General features: G+C 38.3%; 1 protein-coding gene across 5 annotated transcripts in view; it reads right to left on the bottom strand.

Annotated features, from left to right (window-relative positions):
- Window positions 1–7537: 7537 nt before the first annotated feature.
- PGS1 (Phosphatidylglycerophosphate synthase 1) overlaps window positions 7538–10617 on the bottom strand; it is a 158015-nt gene continuing 154935 nt past the window's right edge. For 4 of the 5 annotated variants that reach the window (XM_067149665.2, XM_067149666.2, XM_067149667.2 and 1 more), the window contains one exon: window positions 7538–8011. In XM_067149665.2, coding sequence (XP_067005766.2) covers window positions 7809–8011 — 203 coding nt within the window. In that variant the 3' untranslated portion in view covers window positions 7538–7808. The remainder of the gene's footprint in view (window positions 8012–10617) is intronic. The other variant, XM_068228194.1, reaches the window with a different exon arrangement.

Genomic DNA, 10617 nt, shown 5'->3' with positions numbered 1-10617 from the left:
CTTGCCCAATTTGGTTCACAGAAAGCATAAAACAAAAACTGAAAGAAAAAGAATACTACCAAAAACGGAAGTACCTTTTAGAATATTACAATAGGCAATTTAAAATGTTAAGGTCCGAAACTAAGTCTGCAATTAAATCCTCATATAACGATTATGTAAAAACTGTAGAGCAGGATATCACTGATAACACCAAAACCTTTTGGACGTGGGTAAAGAATAAAAGAGAAAACAACAATAATCGCAGTACCTATGATTAAGACTCTAAAGTATTAGAGAATGATAGGAACATTACGGAAGGGTTTGCAACGTACTTTCAACCTGTATATTCCCAAGATAGAGCTCAGTATAACATTCCAAACGTTCCATCAGGAACCATTGGCAATATCCACATTGATAGCATTACTGTAGAGGATGTTGAACCAGCGTTAAAAAAGCTCAAGCCAAAGTCTTCCGCGGGCCCAGATCAGATACCACCGTATCTTATAAAAGGTTGCAAAGATGTACTGAAATATCCTCTCCTCTTCATTTATAACTTAATTCTGAAAACATCTGTATTTCCCACAGTATGGAAACTGTCCCGAGTATGCCCTGTGTTTAAATCGGGTAATCCGATGTTAATAAAAAACTACCGACCAATATCAATTATTTCAGCTATAGCCACGGTTTTCGAATTTATATTATGTCGTAGACTCACAGTCTATACAAGACCTTTAATATCAGAACAGCAACATGGATTTATTTCAAGATGATCTACAGTAACAAATCTCATAAATTTTACACAATCAATATCCTCAGAAATTGATAGAGGTGGCCAGATAGATGCAATATTTACTGACTTCAAAAAGGCCTTTGACAAAATTGACCATGACATTCTCCTAAAAAAATTAAATATGCTTGGATTATCTTACCCACTACTATGTCTTTTCAGCTCCTACCTAAGAGATAGAAAGCAGTATGTAATATATAAAAGAAATTCGTCCAGAGAATACCCTGTAAATTCAGGAATAGTCCAGAGCTCTAATCTTGGGCCGTGGATGTTCCTGATGCTAATCAATGACTTACCTGAACGAATAAAATTCTCGGACTCTCTTTTATTCGCCGATGACTTTAAGGTATTCAAATCGATTGTCACCACTAACGACTGCAAACTTCTCCAGGCTGACTTAAGTAACTTACTGCAATGGACGACTGAAAATCAACAATATCTAAATGTAGAGAAATGTGTATCCATGTCGTTCACTCGAAATAAAACGTGTATTTCCTTTAACTATAAACTAGGTTACGATGACCTGAAACCAGTAAATGAGGTTAAAGACCTCGGGATATTATTAGACCGAGAACTCACCTTCACTCCACATATACAGAAGGTAGTTGCTGAGTCATACAGGACATTAGGATTTGTGATGAGGAATGTCAAACCCTTTAAACTCCTAAAAACCTGTATACACCTCTACAGCTCTCTCATCAGGCCCAAGGTAGAATACGCAAGCGTTATATGGAATCCAGCAGACAAAATATATATTGCACAGATCGAAAAAATCCGAAAGAGATATTTAAAATACTTACTTTTCAAAAAAGCCGGTAATTATCCACACATAGCATACAACGAACTTCTCCTAAATTTTGAAATAGAAAGCTTGGAACTGAGGAGAAAAACAGATGACATGAAGTTTCTGTACAAAACTGTAAACTCTATTATTGACAACCCTGACTTTTTATGCCTCTTGAGCTTCCACGTGCCCCGCTTTAATGCGAGGACAAATGTAACTTTTCATAATAAAAAAGTCAGAACAACCGCTCACAAAAATTCCCCACTCTACAGGCTATGCAATAGTCTACAATAGTGCAGTTCAGAAAAATAATTCTTTAGACTTCTGTGTACCTCTAGGCCTGTTTTTACAACAATTCACCATCTCCGTGAAAACTCTGTAATGCTGAACCAAAAAATGTACTATAAACATTCTACATTCAGCCCTATCCCACAAATGCAATTATACGTGTTAGAACTAAAAACAAATAATAGTTTAAATATAAAATTACGATTTTTTATTTATTTTTTATATTTTTTTCCTCTTTCATGTAAAGATTAAATTAGATAAGATATTAAATACTGTTCCTTACTCATTGTAAATATGTTTTTATATACTTGTTTCTTGCAAGGATTAGATATGTAATATTATTTATTTCTCAACGTAAATATAATATTAGAATAGTTTAGGTATTATGATATTAGACTGACTGAAACAAAAAAAGTGTAAACATTTGCCACTGTAATTGGGATTAGAAATCCTGTAGTGCGCAGTAAATAAATAAATTTAAAATTTTTTAAAAAAATATTCATCGATAGTTTATTTCAAATGTGTAAAATTTTATTGTGTGTTATTTTCCACCTATTCAATACAAACAATTGATTTTATATCAATAAATTAGATTCAGTAATTTATATTCATCCTTTAAAAATGTCATAAAATTAATTAAATAATTATTCAGAACTAGGGATAGCCTAATTGCCTCAGAAATGAAATGGCGTCTCTCAGACGCTACACAAACTTCTATAACATAGAGTTGTGTGCAGGGTTAAACATCGTTTATACCAGCTGAAGGGTCAATAGGGTGCTGTGCCATGGGTTTCTTTGTTAATGTAGCTCGAGGTGGTTACAACCTGTCCAAATGTGATCACAGAGAAACATCACATCATTGTTGAATCTTAGTCCGTTTAACTTTCCTATTCTCACACAGAACTTTGTTGTGCACAGAGTTGGATAGAATAAATATCTTCAATTGTTGCTACGGCTGACAACACCTGAATCAGTATCTTGAAGTAATGTTTACAGCCAATGACTTCTCCACAGGTACAGATCAGGTATGCTTTCTACTGCCCAGGAGAGCCAATTATTCAATATTGGAAAATAGAAGACTGTGATGTTCACACGATGGAGGACAGGCCCCACACACCATTAGTACACTGTAGAAGACAACGCTGTAGTATGGTGACACGCTGCGCGCATATACAAAATATCATCCGCATCCGCTCCGCATGTCCCTCATCCGCAACCAATCCACGAATGGTTATCCATGGATATTGCACATATCTACAGTATATTACACCCAAGTTACTGAAACAGATAGATCTGTTAACATAATAAAATAGACCTGATACCTGTCCCCCCCCCGTTTAAAAGGGATTTTCTCTCGCAACGACTATCGACGAACTGACCTTTGTTTCTTCCTTCCATGAATTGAGGGCAGAAGCCAGTTAAGTTTAGGTCAGATTTACGGCTTTATGGTCTCAAGGCTCTTTACATATGACCATTCTCCCATACCACTGTCAAGGGTCGCCTAACCACAAGCAAAAATAAGGAGTATACCTGAGTGGAAATTAATAGACTTAGTTATTTAGAAATTATCAGCAAAATTATCCACGCTGCCATACAGTTTATACACGGATATCCGCATTCGCGCAGGCCTCTTAAACATATCCGTTGGTAATCACCACAACTCACAAGTTTACATGGATGGAGAAAAGAATTTGTTTTGGGTGTTATTCTGGGGAGAAAATGAAACAGAAGTACAGGAGAAACTAAATCTTTGTGGCAAGCTTAAAGAATATGAACTAATTATCAGTAAAACAAAAACTGTTGAAATGACTATCAACAGGAAAGGAACAGATTCAAACATTTTCCTGGAGGGAACTCTGTTGCAGTCTGTTTCTAACTTCAAATATCTTGGAAGTCTTCTTCTTCATCCATTCCCTTTTCCAGATTCTCTCTGGGTAGGGTAGTGTACCAAAGCCCTCCACCTTACTCGATCTTTCCACCATTCCTCTTCTAGTACTTTATTGCTATCGACTCCTCTATTTGCAATACAGTCCACAACCGAGCTCCTCCATCTCATTCTAGGACTTCCCCTAGGCCTCTTTCCAGTCTCTATCCATGAATGTTCTCTTTGGTATTCTCTATCCTGGCATTCTCATCATGTGTCCAAACCATTTTAGCTTTGCTATATCAATCTCTTCTTGAAGTTTACACTCTCCCACACTTCTCCTTATTTCCTCATTTCGTATTCTATCTCGTCTTGTCTTTCCCTGTATGCTCCTCGAGAAGCTCATTTCAGCTGCTTGTACCTTACTTTGGTTCCCCTTAGTTAACGTCCAGGCTGCTGAAGCAAAGGTCAGTATAGGTTTATAATAGGATGAGTATAAAACCTTCTTGCACTTCATTGGCACAACTTTGTTCCATACGCTGGTAGAAACTTGCAGACTGCTGTATTCTCCATCCAAATTTCCATCTTGTGATATCACGCTGCCCAAATATTTTAAAATGTTTACTACTTCAAGAGGTTCATTTCCTATTTCTATCACTCACCTGGATTTCGTGTTACCTCTTACTTTTCGCAGTACTAATCTTCATATCTCCTCATTCCATAAATCAACTTGTGTCTGTACTTCCTCTTCATTATCTCCCCAAACTACAATGTCATCAGCAAAGGGCATAGACTTTACTTGCTTGCCCATCATCATCTTGATATTATGTAGAATTCTATCCATGATAATGAAGAGTAAGGGAGACAATACACTTCCCTGTCTTAAGCCTGTCTTAACTCTGAACCATTCAGTTTGACCCACTTTGGTATTACCATCTGTATTGTTTCATTTCCAGTCTGTGCCTCTGTCAATGTTTTCCATACCGAATTTCTTGGGACACTGTCATATGCCTTTTCAATATCTAGAAACGTCACTACCAGGTCCTTTCCATCGTTTGATGCAATGTAAATATTGGGTCAAATGTGGAACTGCCTCTTCTGAATCATACTGGTGTTCTGCCAATTTTCCCTCTACTCTGTCTCTTATTCGTGTATCCAAGATTCTTTCCAGGATCTTAGCTGTACGAGGTATCAGTGTCACTCCACTGTAATTTTCACATTGCTTTGTCTCCTTTCTTGAAAACTGGTATAATGACCCCTTTCGTCCACTCTTTTGGAACAGTCTCTTCTCTCCATATCACTCTGAAGAGTCTATACAACCACTGTAGACCAACTACTCCTGCTGCTATTATCATTTCTATGGTGACCTCATCAATTCCAGCTGCCTTGGCTCGTTTCATTCTTTTAGCGGCCCACTCAATCTCTCCCATGGATACCTCGTTTTCCTTATCTTCCATCTGCACTAAATCTTGTTCTTTGATTTCTCCTTGTACCGAGGTATTTTGCACATTGTAAAGCTGTTCAAAGTATTTTCCCCACCTCTGCAATATATCCTGCTTCTATGTCATCACTTCCTCCCGTTCATTTTTAATGAAGTTAGCACTTTCACCTGGGTTTTTCTTCTTTTTAACCCACTGGAATAAGATCTTTTTCTTTCCGGTTGTATCTTCCTGCAGAGTTTCAGTGAATTTTTGCCAGCATTTCTTTTTCTCTTCTTGAACCACCTTGGAGCACTCCTTCTTGCAGTGCCTGTATTCTGTTTTGCATTCTGTTGTTCTGTTTCTCAGCCATCTTTTCCAAGCTTGTTTCTTCCTTTTAACTATATCTTTTACCCTGTCATTCCACCAGGGCGTTTCTTGATCTTTCTTCCTGCCTAATATTCTTCCACAGGTCTTCTCTACTGACTCAACCATGACTGTTTTAAAGTATGCCCATTCTTCTTTGACCCTTCCGATGTCTTCCTTACATATACTTGTTTTAATGTGTGTCTGGAACTCTTCATTTATTTCCTTCTCCTGCAATTTCCACACCCTTAGCTTTCTCTGCCTAATCTCAGTCATCTTCTGTATCTTTCCCATCTTTAACTTAGCTATTACAACTCTGTGATCTCCTTCGAAAGATTCACTTGGGAGGGCTGTTGCGTCTGTCAACATTTTCCTGTTACCTTTCTCGACCAAAATCTAATCTATCAGAGTTTTGATTTTGTTATCCCAACTGTATCTTTTTATCTTCTGACTGTTTTCTTTTTGAAACCATGTGTTACCAATTATCAGATCATTTCTTCTACAAAAGTCTACCAAAATATCTCCAGCCTTGTTTCTCTTCCCATATCCAAATCGACCTACAATCTCTTCATCTCCTTTTCTTTCTTGACCTACTTGGGCATTCATGTCTCCTATGATCACAATTTGTTTGTCCTGTATATGGTCTTCCAGATATTCAAGGTATTCCTCGAGATCCGTATCTGTATTTACTGTTTGTGGAACATACCCTTGAATTATATCTGTAACACCAGTTTCAAGTCTCAATTTGACCTTAATCAACCTGTCATTTATGTTTTCCACCAATTCTGGGTATTCCTTTATGTCTTTTATAATTATGAGACCTACACCATTTTTGGCTTCTCTTCCTCCACTATAGTATAAGGTGTATCCTTTCTTTAGTTTCCTCTCACCTTTTCCTTTCCATTTGGTCTCACTGATTCCCAGCAATGTTATATCTCTGTCAACCATCAAATCTACAATTTCTTCCACTTTCCCTGTTAGTGCCACCACACTGATGGTCGCTATCTTGATGTATTTGGTTGCTGGTCGTCCATTTCTCACATTTCTCCCAACATCACAAGAATTGTACATCGCTTGTGGGGAACGCCCTAGCATTTTCCGAGGCTTCAATACACTTGTCATCATATAGGCTTTTATTACGATGGGTTCGCCACTCCCAAAGGCATTTTAGAGCTACTGCCAGCCGAAACCTGTAGGCCACTCCTAACATGGAGAACAGGCGCTTTCTGTAGCCACTCCTCTGGAGTACAGACGCTACAGCTGATATGGGGTTTCAGCCACTACGGGCCCATTTCCCTTCTATACGGACTCCTCTGCCCTTAGCCGTTGGTCTTTATAGTGGGTCAGGCTATTTCCCGCTGTCCAACACTTGACGTGGAGTCACTGGCTGTATGGTTTACCATAGCAGATTAACTGGCCAGAAGTATCATTTCAAAAGATAACACCGTAACCCAAGAAATACTTAATAAGACTTGAAAAGCTTCTCAATTTTATATTCAAGTGAGAAATTTACTCTGGGATGATAAAATACCCCAGAATGGAAAACAGACCCTGTTACATACCTACTTCATTTCAGTTCTCACCTATGGACTCAAAACATGTACTCTGCATAACAAGGCTAAGAGTCAACAGAAATGAAATTCATCAAAACAATGAACCAAAAGACTAAGAAGGACAAGATTAGAAATGAAGCAAAGAGGAAGGAGACTGACATCAAAATACCTGTTACCGAGCTTTTAGGACGACGCAGGCTACAATGGTTTGGACATGCTATGAGGATGGACAGAGCAAGAACAGCAAGGAATTACTTTGACAGAGAAGTGAAAGGGGAGAGGCCAGTAGGGAGGATAAAGAATTGATGGACAGGCATAGTGAAACTGGAGCTCAACAAGAGGAATGTCAAATGGGAGTACATAGAGGAACAGAAACTATACTTTGAGCGGAAGAAGTGGCGAGCGCTTGTACATCACACCTGGTAAAGTGGAGTTGGAAAATTATGGCGGCAGTGGCGGTGAGTTACTTGTCAAGAACAGTGTGTTGATTATGTTTATTTTGTTCCATAGTACTTACCAACATACTGTAAATGAGTGTATAAAAGGTATCAATGAAGAGACAAACAACATAGTATTTCATACTTTTCTTGACACATACATTTTCAGTCAGCAGTAATTTAAGGCATTTCTTTCAACCTTAATCACTGTACTCGTAATCTGACATTTCTTTGTGCATTAACCCCATCTTTGGTTTGGGATTTACCATCACGATACATTTCAGACTAGACAAGATAAAAAGCTTCTTATTTGCTATGGCTACACTACGAGATCAGAAGTAGTTCCGACACAACCACACAATGAGATGAACCCAGAGGGGAACCGTTCGTTCAGGAGCTGCACACGTGACTTCAGTGAAGGGAGAGCCCAAGCCAAACAACCTCTGCTGTTCCTGAAGCCAGGCATGCTGAAGTTTCTTGTTGTTGGTTACCACAGCCACTTGAGTCTCGAGGTCTCGGTGCACTGAACGGCAGCCTGAAATGTGCAACAAGCAACACGTCAGCTCGCATCTGTGGCACACATCGTCACACAGTTTTATAATTCAGAGGATTTGTACTCGCAAGTGGTGATACTTCAGAATGGTATCTGATCTTTGTTACAGTACAAATGCATAAGGGTATTCAAGCCTGTGACATTAAAATACCACCTAATATCTACCTGTAATTTTCTATTGGGATCAGACAATCGTTTCCTCATGTAATTGTTTGCTTTGCGTGCAAAAACTGAGAAGATAAATCTAAAACTACTGAAAGCTCTAATGGAAAACAATTTGGATACTTATTCCAAAACATTTCAGATACTTCAGATTCCAAATAATTGGACTTGCCATCCACATCCACCTTTCATTGTGGTTGTGCTAAATCAACTACATTTTCAGAACACTCTATTCGCTTACTTCTGATCCACTATCTAAAACACTTTCAAGCAGACTCATACCCATAGTGAGCTGAAAGGCATACGAAATATGGGAATATTGATGCCAACAAGAGATAATGGTAAGGGAGGTGAGTAAGTAAGTAATATGTTTTATTTATCCTGGCGAAGTTAGGGATGTACTCCCTTTCTTACACTTAACCAGTCTTAACCTAGAACACTTAATAATAACTACTGGTGACAATAATATGATAAAATGGACAATAGTAACAGTAATACCATTAACAAAAGTAACCATACTTTAAAAAAAAGATCATATCATCTATATAATATAAATCATACGTAAAGTGCAGGATATAATTATGAATGAGTACTAAGAATATAATTATGAATAATGAGTACTAAGAATATAATTATGAATAATGAGTACTAAGAATATAACTATGAATAATGAGTACTTAGAATATAATTATGAATAATGAGTACTAAGAATATCATTATGAATAATGAGTACTATAACAACTACTTAAGAAAAAGTTTAGAAAATATATACATTTCTACAGTACACCGAAATATCGCCTTCAGTTGAGAGGTGAAGAGAAGGATTAGTAAGAAGTAGAAGAGGAAGAAGAAGAATATCTGTGAAAGGAAGAGGGAAATGATGATGAAGAGGTGGTAGGAATAGGTGTTTTAGGTCATAATTTGATGATTCATGCATGTTTTTTTTGCTAGTTGCTTTACGTCGCACCGACACAGATAGGTCTTATGGCGACGATGGGACAGGAAAGGGCTAGGAGTGGAAAGGAAGCGGCCGTGGCCTTAATGAAGGTACAGCCCCAGCATTTGCCTGGTGTGAAAATGGAAAACCACGGAAAACCATTTTCAGGGCTGCCGACAGTGGGGTTCGAACCTACTATCTCCCGAATACTGGATACTGGCCGCGCTTAAGTGACTGCAGCTATCGAGCTCGGTGATTCATGCATGTTTACCTAGTATTTCGACACAGGCATGTTTAGTATTTAAAAAAAAAAAACTTCATGTTTAAAAGCTAAGCTGCTGGACATGCTTCTGACGTCCACTGGTAAGAGATTCCATTGTCGGGCTGCGGTAACAGTGAATGATTTCGTGTAGATTGCTGTTCTGTGTACAGGAAGGGATAAACACATGGTGCTGCAGGATCGGGTATTTTTGTTATGGTCTGTGGAGAGGAGCTTCATTCGATCACGGAGATAGGCTGGTTGAGAACTTTTAAGAATAGTATGCAAGAAGCAAAGAGTATGAAGTATGCGTCGTTCTTGCAGGCGAAGCCACCCGAGCCGCGTATAAGACAGTGTGACATGGTCAGCGTAACGAAGTCCACAGATAAATCTTACACAGGCATTCTGAGCGCACTGTAATTTCCTTCCCCAGTCTACTCCTAGGTTGTTGTAAACTATGTCGCAATAATCAAAATGAGGTAATGCGAGTGATTCAACAAGAATTTTCTTTAGTTTAAAAGGGAAAGTGAATTTGAATTTACTGAGACAGCGTAGCGTTCCGTATATTTTCCTACACACAGATATAGTTTGGGCAGACTAGGACAGATGTTCATCAAATATTATGCTACGATTTCTTACATTTTGGCTATACTGTATGGGAGTACCACTTATGGACAACTGTGGTAACGCTGTTCGATTGAGCTTGCAAAGTAATTTAGGGTAACCAATAATTATTGCCTGGGATTTTGATGGGTTTAATTTTAATCCATGATTTCTGGCCCATATATCTATGGTCATCGAGTCTTCATTCAGGTGACGTGTTTCTGAGCGTAGGTTTTCGGGTTTGCTGTGTGTATATATATCTGTAGGTCATCAGCGTATAAGTGGTATTTACAGTGTTTTAATCCGGAAGATATGCCTTTTATAAACAAAGAGAAAAATAGGGGGCCCAGTACAGATCCTTGTTGTATTCCTACATCAACCGTACGCCAATTTGAATATTCATTGTTGTTATAAAGTACACACTGCTGGCGACCGGTGAGATAGGATCTGATCCACTGGAGTGCACTCGCGGAGAAATTTAAACTATTTAATTTGGATATAAGTATGTCCCTGTCAACAGTGTCAAAAGCTTTACTAAAGTCCAATAACGCTAGAACTGTCAGTTGTTTGTTGTCCATAGCTTGCCTTATGTCATCAGTCACATGTGTTAATGCACTGCAGGTGCTG

Source organism: Anabrus simplex, chromosome 6, assembly GCF_040414725.1.
Source record: "Anabrus simplex isolate iqAnaSimp1 chromosome 6, ASM4041472v1, whole genome shotgun sequence".
Taxonomy (NCBI): domain Eukaryota; kingdom Metazoa; phylum Arthropoda; class Insecta; order Orthoptera; family Tettigoniidae; genus Anabrus; species Anabrus simplex.
This window is presented reverse-complemented; position numbering and strand designations above follow the sequence as displayed.